Source organism: Mastomys coucha, chromosome X (genome assembly GCF_008632895.1).
Source record: "Mastomys coucha isolate ucsf_1 chromosome X, UCSF_Mcou_1, whole genome shotgun sequence".
NCBI lineage: Eukaryota > Metazoa > Chordata > Mammalia > Rodentia > Muridae > Mastomys > Mastomys coucha.
In genome coordinates this window covers 113,204,440-113,219,947 of record NC_045030.1, presented here as the reverse complement: position 1 = coordinate 113,219,947, position 15,508 = coordinate 113,204,440, and the positions used below count along the sequence as shown (strand labels likewise).

At 31.8% G+C, this 15,508-nt stretch overlaps 1 protein-coding gene across 4 annotated transcripts in view; it reads right to left on the bottom strand.

Annotated features, from left to right (window-relative positions):
• The window catches only part of Klhl4 (kelch like family member 4), a 220,927-nt gene that overhangs the window by 21,677 nt on the left and 183,742 nt on the right, over positions 1–15,508 (bottom strand). For all 4 annotated transcript variants that reach the window (XM_031367320.1, XM_031367298.1, XM_031367309.1 and 1 more), the window contains 4 exons: positions 10,286–10,450; positions 9,635–9,771; positions 7,471–7,667; positions 3,298–3,510 (listed from right to left, as the gene is read on the bottom strand). In XM_031367320.1, the coding sequence (XP_031223180.1) occupies positions 3,298–3,510; positions 7,471–7,667; positions 9,635–9,771; positions 10,286–10,450 (712 nt within the window). The remainder of the gene's footprint in view (positions 1–3,297; positions 3,511–7,470; positions 7,668–9,634; positions 9,772–10,285; positions 10,451–15,508) is intronic.

The following is a 15,508-nucleotide window of genomic DNA, read 5'->3' as shown; positions in this document are numbered from 1 at the left end:
AAGAAAATATCCAAAAAAAATAAATAAAAATGTAATGTGTTGTGTAAAAAAAAATCTTAAATTAATAGACACAAAATGGTTTCATTAGATATAAATAAAAAAGGCTTCAGTGAACTTCAATACCACTTCAGGATAAAAAGCCCCGAAAATTGTTATTAAAAGGAACACACATCAATATAATAAAGAATGTAAAAGGAAAATTCATAGTTTGCTTAAATTGTGATATTGAAGTTCATATAGTATTAAAAATAAGCATACTGCTAGCAAGAAAAGTTGTGAATGCACATACACATATGTAGATCAATGGAACAGGTAGAAGTCTATGAAAGAAACTGCATTACTAAGGCAGTTATTAAATGGTAAGAATCTGAAAAGCATTTACTACAAATGCAGGAAGACAAGAATGGCCACTTTTCCCATTCCTACTCAATGAACTGTTAGAATTAATAACCAAATCAATAAGACAAAAATATGATTCACAGAGAAAAATAACTGCCATTATTTGTATATTCTAATGATATGATTATGTATGTAATAAAGGACTTGACTATAAATCTTTTAGATGTGATAAATGTTAGAAAAGTAGCAATATACAAAATTGATATATATATTACTAGATTTTATGTATAGCAATAGCAATTGGGCTGAGGTAAACAAGAAAAAAATTCCACTCATAATAGCTGAAAAAGTAAACTACCCAGGAATGAACCTATTTAAAAAGGTCAAAGTGTTCTACCAAGATAACTCTAAAGGACAGAAGAAGGGAAGGCTACATTAATAAAAGCAAGGTACAGATTCAATGTTGTGACTAACAAAATTACAGTAGCATTAGTCAAAGATAGCAGTAGAGTGAAGAATCCAAAAACACTTATGGAAACACAATATACCACAAATAGCCGATGACATCTTAAGCAAGAAGAATGCTAAGGCATCATAATATTCAATTTCAAATAGTAGTACAGAATCATTTAATGAAATAAACATTATTCTTCTACAAAAATGAATACAAATATACCACTGAGAGAGAGAGGGAGGGAGAGAGAGAGAGAGAGAGAGAGAGAGAAACTTCAATGGGATATCATAGACTATGAGGATAAACTACTCTCCTACAGCATAATTTTTGATAAACCTCTAAGTAGCAAAGATTTTTCTCTTCAGCACATGAAGGGAGAGAATTCAGATATAGATATGTTTAAGAGTGAGTCGAAATTTCTACCTCTTACCCTACACCATTTAGTTCTAAATGGATCAAGGACCTAAACAGAACAGCTGAAACTGAGAAATCGAGGAAGAAATCTGAAAAAAAAGTTCAAAAACTCAATAAACAGCAACATTAATTGAAGAAGATTACATAAAATAAATAAAAATCTTCACAGAAAACAAGTGCAACAGACATCTACAAAATACAAGATAATTTTTGTTAAATATACATTTAACAATGGTTAATATCTAGCATTCACAAAACCTCAGAACTTTAAATGCCAAATACACAATTTATCCAACCAATAAAAGAACAAATGAATTGCACAAAACAGAAAAATGTCAAACTAAAAAACACAAATTGCCGACCAAGATATAAAAAGAAAATTTCAATATTCTTAGCCATCAAGGGAACACAAAATTAGACCACACTGCCATTCCATCTCACTCCCGTCCAAATGGACATCATCAACATATACCTGTAAGAAAAATTTTTTAAAAATTTAAAATTCCAAATTAAAAAAAAACTCCAGTAAATAGCATATTTTAGAGATGTATAAAGAAACCCTTGTACACTGCTTTTGCAAAAGTAAACTGTTCAAAGAAAATTAGCATGATGTTTTTTTCCAAAATCTAGAGTAAGAATTACTAATCAAGCTACACAATTCCAGGTATATGCATAAAGAAATCTAACTCAGCATTCTATGTAAACAGTTACCTGCTTACCCATGATTATTGCAATACTATTCACAAAATCCTCCATATGGAATAAACCTGGATGCTCATCAACAGATGATGGATACAAGAAAATGGTGTTTCACTAATCCGTAAAGAAGGACTAGTTAATACCATTTGCCAGATAATGGAGGGAACTTGAGATCATTCTCACCCAAAGAAGCTAGTCAAATAGACAAATAGCATTGTTCCCACTAATATACAGAATCTAGTATTTAGTTATATACACGTGTCTATATGTGTGTGTGTTCCTTCTACTTTCATGTCATGTATATTGGCTGGGAATAAAAGAAATACAGGAAGAGGACCTGGAAGATGTCAGTAAACTATCAACAAACTACAGAAAATGCACATGAAGATAAGGAGATAACGTGATAAGGAGAGCCTTGGTTTTGTATGCAAACTAAAAAATTAAAAAATAATGCCAGGCAAGTATTTTTCACTTCATTATAATTGGAGTAATATCCATTTTAGAAGGCAAATTTGGCCTATTGCTTGGATTTACAATAACATTTTATGGACACACATATAAGTAACTAAGAGATGAAAATTAAAAGAGAAATGTTGAATATATTAACATTTGTTTCAATATTAACATTTAATTGGGGCAAAGTGTTATAAAATGTATTAATTTTGCATTAATCCTACAAGACCACCTTTTTCCAAAGTAAATGATTTTGAGTATTTTAGCCAAATTCAATAAATATAAAAATCTGTATTAGCAATATATTATTTTGTATTATACATGTCATATTTATTACTAATCAGTTTCCAACTGAGATAAAATGTGGTTAATGCAAGTGTTGCAATTGAACAACAAATGAGCCAATCTTCAATCTTCCTTAAGGACATTTATTTTTAGAATAATCTTAGCTATAATCCTTTAGCTCAGTATTCACAATGAGAATTCCATTATAATGAGTGCATCTGAAAGGACCGGAGCTTGCTTTCAATTACAGGAGATAATTGCCCATGTTCATAGGTATTGTCCAGAATCTGACTCCTCCTAAAGCCCCTCATACAAAGCTGCTATGTTGATTATTACCACTTTGCTTAGAAGATGAGTGGAAACAGAAAAGGAGCCCTAGTCATTTTCTTTGCCTGTTATAATGCTACTTGGCAAGGAAAAAAACTAAAACTAATGGATATAACAATGTTGGGGATCATCTGTAGGTTACTCTTTTAAGCTGCATTTCTTTTTCTCCATTATTAATATCCTTAATTGAAGACTGGTTTTATATGAAGTGAAGTCTGTATACATCTTTATTATATATTCTTTGAAAAAATGACAAATAATGATTGGTTTGCTGCCTACTAGTCATTTAGAAATCTAATTTACATTATCTTGATAAAGTTCCTTACCTGTGGCGAGAGTAATGGCAGTCTGATATAGGAAAGCAGCTTCGCCAGATCTCGTTGCCTAGTCTGGGCATCATGACCTACCCACTGCATAAGAGCATGGAAAATTGTTTCTTCATCAGGCACATTAATGTCATCACTACACAGAAGCTTTGATATTTCATTAACTGGAAGCAGCAGGAATTCTTGGTTCTTTATTACCTCAATAAAGTGTTCCTAAAAAGAAACAACATCTTCTGATATACTAGTTAAGAAGCTTCTTAATAAAATAAGAATACAAAATTATTATATTTTGTTAACTTCCACAAACATCAGAACACATATTTTAATGTATCTTATGTCAAGTTTTCACTTATAATTGTTATATATTTCATCTGCAACCAAAGTATAAGCAACCATATCTCAATTTTTCATCAAGACATCACCATAATTTCTAGTTTTTAAATACATATTTTTGAAAAAAATATTTCAAATATTTTTACAGGTGAATATCTCAAGTTTTAAATGTAATAAACTAATGTACTCTTTAAACAGAATTAAGTAGTTACATTTTCTGGGGACATCTTAAGACAGATTCTAAATCATTATGGGATTTTATAAGGGGATAGACTTATTTTAATGAGAAACATGCAGTACGATTTTTGATCTCCTATATAATGGGCTCGAATTTCTGAATTCAAACATTAATCATTAATGTTTATAGTTCAGATTATAGTAAACATAATCTGAAATAAGGCTTACTACATTTTGCTCAATTGTGCAACTGTCTTTTCTAAGTGATAAGGTCATTGTAAATATGTTGAAAAATAAATGAAACACTATAAAAATATAAAAGTACCATTAACTGCCACTATTATTGTATGTTAATTCTGAAACTGTATTCTTCAAATAAAAAGGGGAATACTGAGATGGAGAATTTCAGCATGTAACCCTAATCAACACCACAGTGCATCATAAAGAAGTTTATTTCAAATGGCTCATTTGAAAATTAAATTTGAAAATTAAATTGAAACTTAAAGTAATGATAAGTAATTGTCATTGCTATTCCTTCAGAGTTGTTGCCTCATAGGAATATTGAAAGCTGATAAGTAATATACATTAATATAAAAAAGTATATGTATTATGCTAAATTATTGGTGTATGCTACTGTGGAATTTAGTAATGTAGAGAGTAATCATCTTAAATAGTTTTATTTTGAACTTATTTTGAACCTAATGTACTTACCATTATGCAATTTGCTCCCCCCCCCCAGCTTTTTTTTCAAGACAGAGATTCTCTGCTCCCTGGCTGTCCTGGAACTCACTCTGTAGAACAGGCTGGCCTCGAACTCAGAAATCCGCCTACCTCTGCTTCCCAAGTGTTAGGATTAAAGGTGTGTGCCACCACTGCCCAGCCATAACTAATTTCTAATAAGTTTTATACACTAAAAGCAATTTTAATTATATTCTGTGTACTTATATGACAGAGATAGATACTTTTACATGTCAACTTTATGTATTTATTTGAGAAAGACTGTGGATGAAAACCACACAAATCAGTGTAGGTAAAGCTGCTTTCCTTATTCTACCAACTCAATTATAATTTCTGCACATTAAAATATATTATTGATTAACTTTGAGTCACCAGTAATATATTGGTGCGACATTAAGGAAAATAATAAAAGCTCTTCCCTTTGGAGTTCCCCTTGGACTCATTTTCCCAAGAGCAAGAATAGATTTGTATTCTCTATTTCATGCTCCCTCTGTGTTCTGTCCTATTTCTGTTGTATGAGTCTGAATCCATTTCTGAATATGTATCTGAGTCTGTCTCTTTGTGTTTGTCTCCATGAGACTTTCTGTCTATTGATGACAAACGTCTTTGCCTCTTATTTATTGAATATCATAGAAAACATCACATGGTGAAGGGATGGGATAAGGTACAGAAATCCTTAGCAGTTTTATAAGATATTAAGTCACTGGATCCAACTGGTCCCAAATGACTGATGCAACAAAGATCATTGTATATCAACTAATATTCACATGTTCAACTTCTATGTTAGGTTGTAGGAAGCTATTTTCTGGTTCTGTTTTCACTGCTCTCAGTAAATAATGTAAAGGGGTAGTCTGAATCAGAGGCAGAGAATAGTATAGAACTTCAGTTTTGAAGTATGCATTATCTTATGTTGTAAAAGTTGATTACATGGAAAACACAAAGGAAGTAAGGTTGGTTGTCACATTTTTCTATTAAAATCAGGCTAAATGAATAGTCTGAGTACACATTAAGACAGCAGTCTTAAGTGTCTTCAAAGTGTGCTATTACCTCTGGCTATGAGGTCCAACAAAAGCTACAATCTCATAGAATTTAATAGATATTTTCATAATATTGCATATCTACCATCATTGACCTACATTGTCTACCAATATTCATAAAAAGTAACTATTTGCATTCTATTCCTATTGGTACAGAATTGTAAAAATACTGTAGGAAGCATTTTTCTAATTTTATTGTATTCAGAATAGATGCTAATATTATTGGAATGAGTGTTAAGGGACAAAGCACTATCACATTTTTATGGACATCCTGCTTTGACACTCAGTTTGAGTAGCCCAATCAAAAAGGAAGACAAGTTCATTTTGAGCAGCAAAAATATTTCAAGTTGTTTATCAGAATGTATTTTGTGTGCAAGAGTAAGATACCAGACAGGAAACTGTTAATACTTAGTTCAAGAATTTAAGCAATTTAACAGGAAGTTTTCATGTTTGGCTTTTATGGTAGGATTAACCTTTGACTTACATAACTGCTGTTCTTTTAGATTATATGGCAACTGTATTTAGGATACAGGAATATAAATAGCATGACTAAATGACACATTGTAAAATGTCAATCTGTGATAATGTGATTCTCCACACATTGGTATTGTTTCAAGATTGTATTTGTAACTTCAAATTCTGGGCAATGAGCTGGTGGGCATTGGGAATGAAGGAAGAAGAATATCTACACACAAAAATTCAGAGATCTCAAATTCTTTGTGCTAATATTTAGGAAAAAAATATGTGTCCTAAAAAGTGTTAACTTGTATTGAATAATTCTACATTCAGTCATCTATTGTTCTCTAGTATACAATTGCCTCTTTTAAAATTTTCAGATGGCTGGAGCAATTTCATTTGTTCAGAGTATTTATTTTTGGATAAAGTTTTAAAGAGATCTATCTCTCTTGTTATCTACTGCTTTAAAGGTTAAATAGCTCATTTTCTTTGTGTCAGGGAAGCATTAATAACCACAATAAAGATTTATACTTAATACTCAATTTCATTTTTCCTTGGATCTCTCTAGTCTATGTTCCATCTGAGAGTTACCTAATTAAATAAACATCGTTTTTCTTTCTGTACAAATTCTAAATATCTCCTGGCATATTCATTTGATTCATTATAACTTGGTAGAATTAAGAGAGACTTAGAAAATTCAATAAGTAAACTGAAAATTGTTTTGAACCAAACTACAAGGTTTTTCTAAGATGTAAATCCAATTCAATAAAATCATTTGTTTTACTAATCTTGATCTGTTGCTATTTCATCTTTCTTTTCATCTCCTTTTCTTTTCTGAGAGAGAATCTAAAGTATCCCAGTCTCATCTGAGACTACTCTTTGTGAGTAAAGGATGACAAAGAACTCCTGATTCTCCTGCCTCTAGAATACAGGCTATAATGCAGGTATTAGCCACCATGATCAGTGTATGAAAGACCTGTAAATTGCAAGCAGGGGGTTACGCATCTAGGCAAACACCCTACAATTTGAACTGTATCTATAGCCCTAGCACTTTTTCAAACTGAGTAATGTTTAATTTTAGTAGAAATCCCAATTTGTATAATATTACAAAATAAATTTGATAATTCTGCAAGAAGTCATAGGTAATGTTTTTAGTACTGTAGATTCAATTAGAAATATAGAACTGTTCAATTTAATATTAGCAATATTTTAATTTTGTGAACTTTAAAGATAATTTTTTAGTTCTGAAATGAAAAATGTGGTTGAGTATTATTCAACTAAATAAAAAGTTTTTCTAATATATATATATATATATATATATATATTATGTACACCTTATCTAAAAACTATTTTTAAGTTCATATAGGTTTTCAGTTTTATCAGAGAAAGTGTATATTACTACAATAAATTAATTTTAAACAAATGATTTTACCATGGTGTACTTATGTGCCACATTCTGAAGCTCCATACAGCCCTGGGCATCTCCAAATGAGCGAATCCCTAGGCAGTTTGAAGGATGAAGCTGCTTTATGAGGAAATTGCAGCAGACATCAATGACCTGAGTCAGCTGTAAGAGACAGGCTGCAGACAACAAATTTTCAATGGTGTCTTCTCTCAGTTGCAGCATTCCTAAATGGTTTGGAATAGTAAAGAATGATTACACATCTCATAAAATAGAGCATCAATATGTTACATGACCTTTTTGTTGCTTTTTATATAGCATCTATGCCTTTTAGTGTTCAGTAACTTCACTAGGAATATAGTTAAAAATGCAAAGGAGTTTTTGTGCACGTACAAATGAGGAATAAGCCATCAAAGATGATTATACAAAATGACTATAACAAATCAATAGTGAATATTGTAAGGATTAATAATAGTATTTTCTTATTGATTAAAAGCATTATTTCGCATTTATATTAGTCAATTTTTACATATATAAGAACATCACTTTGAATTTATACAATTTTAAACAGTCATACATAAATGAAGCTGGGAAACCTCACATTATGGTTAAGAAATGCAATGTCATATTTTCTAAAGATAAAATTAGTCATATTGTATGATGACCATTTTTGTAGGGATGTAGATTTTGATAAACAAGACACATTCACATATTTTTATCTCTTTTTGTCTGTACATTTATTATATAATACGGTTACCTTAGCCAAAATATTATGCTCAGAATTACCTCTGACAATGTCTCAAAATAATGAAAATATTGCAGAGTTCACAAATGAAAACTGCTCATTTGCATTGACATTTTGGCATTTGGCACCTTTAAAGTTATTCCAAGCAATTTAAAGTACATGTCTATCCATTATTTTTTAACAAGCGTTACTGACATCTTATTTATAAACACTTCTAAATAAAACATATCTTTATGGTTTGTAATTTTAGTCAAGTTACAGAAGATGTGAACATTGTTTCAAATGATTTACATAGACAGTATTGTTCTTAAAGTATTTTTTAATTCTAAAAATTATTATATGGCTTCCATTGCCATAAATAAAATAGTAATATGCATTGCTATTTGCTCTATTTATTTCAAACTATAATATAATAGATGTGTGCAGTACATATACACATTTGTTTGTCTTATTTCTTTAGTTGGGATTTAAAAGGAGATTACTGCTAGTGTATCATAAAACAAGAGTTATAAGCATATCCTATATTTTTAAATTGTATCTGTCTTGGTTCCTCTTTCCTTTCTAGTTTTATTGAACTTGTTCAGTTTTTAAGCACCTAACTTTATTTTATTGACCCTTTGTAGCATATTAGTCTTACCTATTTAATTAATGTCTTTTCTGATCTTAAGTATTGTTCTCTGATGACTACAACTTAAAGTGAATTGTGATATCAATAATGTACATTAAATTGCTTATTGAAGATCTCTAACTTTTTAATGCAGACATGTATAGTAAAATTTTGTTCTTTGAACTGCTCCATTTTCTTACTGTTTCTCATATGCTCTCTTTCCATTTTACTTTGAATGTAGGAATATTTTAATTTCCATCATGATTATCTATGATGACATATTAAACATTCAATAATCTGTGATATGAAATGTCCATGAATTTGTATAATTTTGTGATTCTTTTGTTGATTTATAGTTTTACTTAATTGTAATTGGATAGATGCTATGTTTGTTTTTATAACTGTTCTAATATTTTGATGAATTTTTCATGTCGAAGAGTTTACAACTGGCTGTAACTCCAGCTCCTGTATCCAATAATCTCTTTTAGCCTTTGGGGCCACTTACAATCAGATACACAGCCTCTCCAAAAAGTACATGTAATTTAAAAGAATAAAAAATAATAACAATACTGCTAACCCACACAGTCTACATTCTTGTTTTCCTATGTTAAAATAACTCTCCAATTTCATGGTGGTAATATTCAACAGCATACTCTTTATAATTTGTATTATGGTGATTTATATATCGTTTTGTCTTTTTTTCTTTTGCTGCTTTTAGAAAGTGATTTAACTGCTATATTGTATGTTTTCCATTCTTGTAGCATTAATGTCAGTTAATACACATTGAAACACATGCTATAAAATGTAGAGTTAATATTAGTTAATACACATTGAGGGCTTACCTGTATAAGCATACTGCACTAAAGAATTAAGTGCATTTGGATCTACTCCTTCTATTTTGACCTCTTCTTGTCTGGCTTCAAGAACATCATTAGTAAACATTGCAGCAAAATAATCAGACACAGCACAGAGAACCAATCTAGAAATAGGAAGGTTAAATCAATACTTATTGTTTGTCAACAGTATCACAGATAATTATGCAGAACTTTCAATATGTTTTCAAAACTTATCAGTATACTTTCTCCATAAATCTTTAAAATTGCCAGGCATGTTTGCAAGTGCCTTTAATGCCAGGGCATAGGAGACAGATTCAGGCAGATTCTGTGAGTTCCAGGTAAGCCTGGTATATATAACAAATTCCAGGCCAGACTGGGTTATGTTGTAAACCCCTGTCTTAAAACAAATGTAAAAATATCACAATTTATTACATTGCAGTGATGTTAGAAAGGGCAATTAAGTAGGCTGACCTTTTTAGGGTTTGTGCTATTTTGTTATCATCAAAATCATCAACTTTACATTTATTGAATACCAGACAAGAAAATATTAACATTTGAATATTTCAAAGTAGAAAATGTTTCCTAATTTATTTATACTCAGTTTATCAATTCTTCCCAATTCATACTTGTATCCTGTGGATATATATGGGTATTTACCGGTGAGCTGGGATTTTCAGAGGTCCAGCTATAAGGAGCACATCACACAGTTTTTTCTCCTTCAAATAGGTTTCCATTTTACAGAGAGTATGATCTGCATGGTTTCGAGAACGGTAGTGATCCTCAGAACTGCTAGCCATTTGTTCAGGTTCCTCAACATGTTGTCTGAAAGTTAAGTGAAAATGATCATATAATTAATTGTATCATTTTTTACATTTCAACCTTCTCCTAATTAATATGTATTTATCTAGTGGAAACCTAGTCAACACTTCTACATAAAATATATTGAGTAAATTACATTAACATTTGCATTCTAATAATAAACTCATCACTATTATTACTGCCTCAACTTTTCAACTTTCATTCAAATGGAAAGTCATGCTATTTTTATTCAGAAAAAAACTACAACTATGAATGCATCAATCTAATATGTATGTCTATAAAGTTAATCAACAAATATCATTTTGTGCTATTTCTTTAGTGTTGTTACATTGATTTCAAAATAATATTTTTGGTCATATGTACTAAGTGTTTATGTCAAAAATACTTTTTTAAAAAATTAATTTAAAGTTTTTTTACAATATAATTTGACCATATACTTTCCTTTCCTCTAACTCATCCCAAATCTATCCCCTGCTTTTCTACCACCCAACTTCAAACTCTCTCTTTCTCTCTTTCTCTCTCTCTCTGTCTCTCTGTCTCTGTCTCTGTGTCTCTCTGTCTCTCTCTCTATCTATCTATCTATCTATCTATCTATCTATCTATCTATCTATCTATCTATCTATCTATAGGAAAACCAATAAGAGAAAAAAATATCAAAACGCAAGCCAAAAAATTAGCACAGAAAAACTTTGAGTTTGTATTATTATCATTGTTATTGTTATTTTTTTTGTACAAACTACTCCTGGTACTTCTGGACATGGAGCTTGCCCTAGTGTAACACTCTATTGGAGAAGCCTGATTTTACTTTTCCCAACAGGTATCAATTTCAAATATTTATTTCATTAGCAGTAGCACTTCATGTTCATTTCCCCTTCTCAGTGCTGGGAATTTGTCTAGTTTGAACCTGTACAGGTTTTATACATACTCTCATAATCTTTGAATTCATATATGAATCAATCCTTTTGTGTCTGAAAGAAGCTGTTTCCTTGGGATAATCCATGACCTCTGGCCCTTACAATCTTGATGACTATAGTCTCAAAGTGATATAACTTCTTTTATAACAGTATCAGAAAACAACTATGTATATATTTCCATCATGAATATGCATTCTTCAATATTTAGTATTTAGATATATATTGACTATAATAGGACATAAATGGACTATAACAGTCATGAAATTTATATCAATGAAAATTGATTTTAAATATTCACCAATGATAAAATTAAAATGCCTACAGAATCACATAGGCTTCAATTTAGTATATGCTTTAAAGTTTGCTAGTTGGATTAACTCATTAAAATATATAACTTGTTAAAATTCTGTTCATACAGACCTCAGATAAAGACAATTGCCAACATGCAACTTGATATTTCCAGCTCTCTCTGGGACAGGCAACAGGAGCTAAGGCATTACTGTAGAGTCTAAAAGACCATGTGTTGAGTCATTTTGTATAACCTACAAGAGGGGCCCCATTCACAACTTTTTCTATTTCCTCTTTGCAAAGTCAGCACCCCTTATCATATCCTCAACCTCTTTATGACACTAATAAAGTTAACTACATGTGGACTCGAAAATACCCATGTCTGGCTATCCTGGAGCCTGCTACTGAAGCTCAGTATACAAGTAAACGGGACAGCCTTCAGTAAGTAGTGGTATAAGGGGACTTGGGAGTCTGAAGAGCATGACAGTAGGTACCTAGCACATTTCAGTATGCACAAAAAGAGAGAAAGGGGCACAAATGAGCTTCATCCACGGAATATGTGGACACCTCAGTCCAAGATAATCCTGCTCTGAGAGTGGTCAACACTTGGAGGTAATGTGCGGGAGGGACTGTGACTGGGATATATTGTATGAAAGAATTAAAAAAAAAATCTGTTTTCAGTAAAACAATTAAATTAAACTTAAAACAAACAAAAATAAAATCTAATCTATGGAGAGCTCTTTCTTTAGATCACTAGACCATTTTTTAATTGATTCACTTGTTTCCTTGACATTTTTCAATCCTTTGTGTATTCTGAATATTAATCATCCTTCATATGTATGGTGGCAAATAGTCTCTCACAGTTTGTGTTTGTTCTTCACTTGTTTCCTGAACTATATAGAACTGTTCAATTTTGCTTTTATGATGTCTTAGTTATTGATTGTTGGCCTTAATTTATTACTTAATTCTGAAATCTTATGGGACTATCTATGTTTTCCTTTACCAGTTTTAGCATTTTGGTTTTCAAATTGATATTTTTGACCAACTTGAATTTAATTTATGAGTAGGGTGATAGGAATGGATTTAATTTCATTATTCTTAGAACCATTTGATGAAAATGTAATCATCTCTCTATTGTATGTTTTCTCCCTTTGTTTCAAATATCAAATGTGCTTTCAAGTAACTGATGTTTAGATCATCTATTCTATTTCATTGGTCTAAATGGTATTTTGATTAGGACTGCATTGTACAATATTTATTGTACTGGTACATGAACATGAAGTATCAATTCATTTCCCATTCAGTATTTATTATCCTGGTACATGAACATGAAGTATCAGTTCATTTTCTGTTTTCTGGTCTTTCTCAATCTCTTCCTCCAGAGTCATGAACTTTCATTGTAGAAGTTTTCTCCTAAGAAGGTTTTTTTTCCATGGTATTTATTGTGTTTAATGCTATTCTAAAAGAGAGTGTATCCATAAACTTTTCTGTCTTTGTGAGTGTGTGTGTGTATGTGTGTATGTGTGTGTCCGTGTCTGTGTGTTGCACAGAAAGGCTGGTATTTTGCGTTCATTTTGTGTCCTGATACTGTGCTGAAATTGTTAAATTGTTTCTACATGTTTTCTTGTGGGAATTTTGGAATCTCCTAAGTATATCATACCTTTTGTCAGTTATGAAACTGTCTCTACTATAAATAGCTGCAAAAACTAAACCAGAATAAATGTTATCAGTGGACATGTTAACACTGAAGGGAAAATTTTTGCAGAGTTTCAACCCTAGGGGGGAAAAACTATAGGCAACTAATGACTACTTGGAATAAGTTTCTTCCATGGATGAAGCCCCATTATTGGTTGTCTAAAGCAGTAGTATAAGCCTTGAAAATCATATGCACCACTAATAAAATTGACTCAATAGTTTATAGTTATAATTGTGCATAGATACACCCATAAATATTAATATAGGAATAATAATCAATAAAAGGCTATGAACTTAAGACAGTGTGTAGAAAATGTGAGTGATATACAGCAGAGGACTGCTGGCTCTGGGTTCAGTCAGAAAAGGTGCACCTAACCCTCAAGAGACTGGAAGCCCTATGGCGTTAAGAGGCTTGGTAGGGTGGGTGTGGTGGTGGTGGGTGGGTACATCCTTGTGGAGAAGGGATTGGAGAGGAGGTGTGGGATGTAGGACAGTCAGAGGGTGGATGAGGGAGGGTATAAAGTATGGAGAGTAAAAATAAATAAATAAATAAACAAACAAATAAATAAATAAATAAGCAAATAAAAGACAAAAAAAAAAGAGGGGAAATGGAAGGGGTGGGAGAGTAAAAATGGGGGAGAAATTCAAACTGAGGAGGAGGGTAATCCTGTAGGAAGACCAGCAGTCTCATCCTGAACCCCAGAGATCTCTCAAACACTGGACCACAAGCAGGTAGCATACAACAGCTGATATGAGGCTGCCCAACACATATACAGAAAAGGGCTACCAGGTCTGGGTTTAGTCGGAGAAAATCCACCTACCCTCCAGAGACTGGGGGTCCTATGGAGTTTAGAGGTCTGGTTGGGTGGGAGGTGTGTGGTGGGGACATCCTCGTGGAGATAGGGGTTGAGGAGGAAGTATGGGATGTGAAAGAGTCAAAGGGTGGATGGGGGAATAAAATCTGCAGTATAAATAAATAAATGAATAAATAATAGACAAAATGAATAAAATTAAAACTAACAAATACCATTCTGTTTTCTATGAATATCTTGTATCAGTTTTTGAAAAATAATTTCTTCATTGAATTGATTTGTTTTTATATTAATATCTTTTCTAACTCTCACTGCCTTCACTTGGTCCCTCCCCCATATCATGCTTACTCACTTCTCAACCAACTCCCTGCCTACTTTTACTAGTTTTGGTTCAATATTTTTGCAGGCAGCTTACTATATTTTAATACTTCCTTTCTTCTAATTATTTAATTTACATTAATACGTCATTCAAGCATCCTGTGTCTAATTGTTACTAAGAGAGTGGAGCATTCTCAGAGGAAAGGAGTGGGTATTTGAATTTTATGGGCAGGTATCATTTTATTCTGAGTTTATTTCACACCAATTTGGTTAAAGAAAAAAATCTTTTCTTTGAATACCATTTCATATTTTTTGCTCAGATATAGTAACTTGAAACACATTTTATTTCTGTCATACAGATTTTAAAGTTTAACATTCCTACAAAGATGAACTCCACATAAGTGCACAATATTTCATGTAAGTATCACAAGCTAAGCAGTTGCCTCTCTGGACAGAAGTCTATCTTCAGTGAGTTTAAGAAATTAGTCCTTGGAGAGATATGTAGATTAAAGCATAACATCCTAAATATACTACATATATATGTTAAGTTATAATATGAAACAAAATCTAATGTATATGTCATTATTATTTGAGAAAATGTAATGAAACAAGCAAACAAGCCACTGCTACCATGAGCAAAGCCAGCCTATTTTCCTAACTTGATCTTGCTAATTTCTTGGAGTTTATTTTAGAATGGAAACTACAGCATTAGACTCTCTTTCTTTCATGATCTTCCAACTGTAGTTTGTAACACGGGGATGGGGAACATAAGGGGTCAATAAAAGCATAGCTATATATTGTATAAATTATGTTGAACAAATAACATTTTCTTTCCAAGCATTAATTTTATCTTACAAATTTGGAATGAAAATAATATTAATGTTTCTTCTCTGGGAACTTCACTGGCTCTCGGTGCAGAGTCCACTTTGCTCCTTTCAGTAGACCTTCTCTGCTTCCCTTCTAGCCCATTAACATTCCTTTGATTCAGCCCCCAGTATCCAAAAGCACCTCCTATCAGGGAACCCCATTGGCCA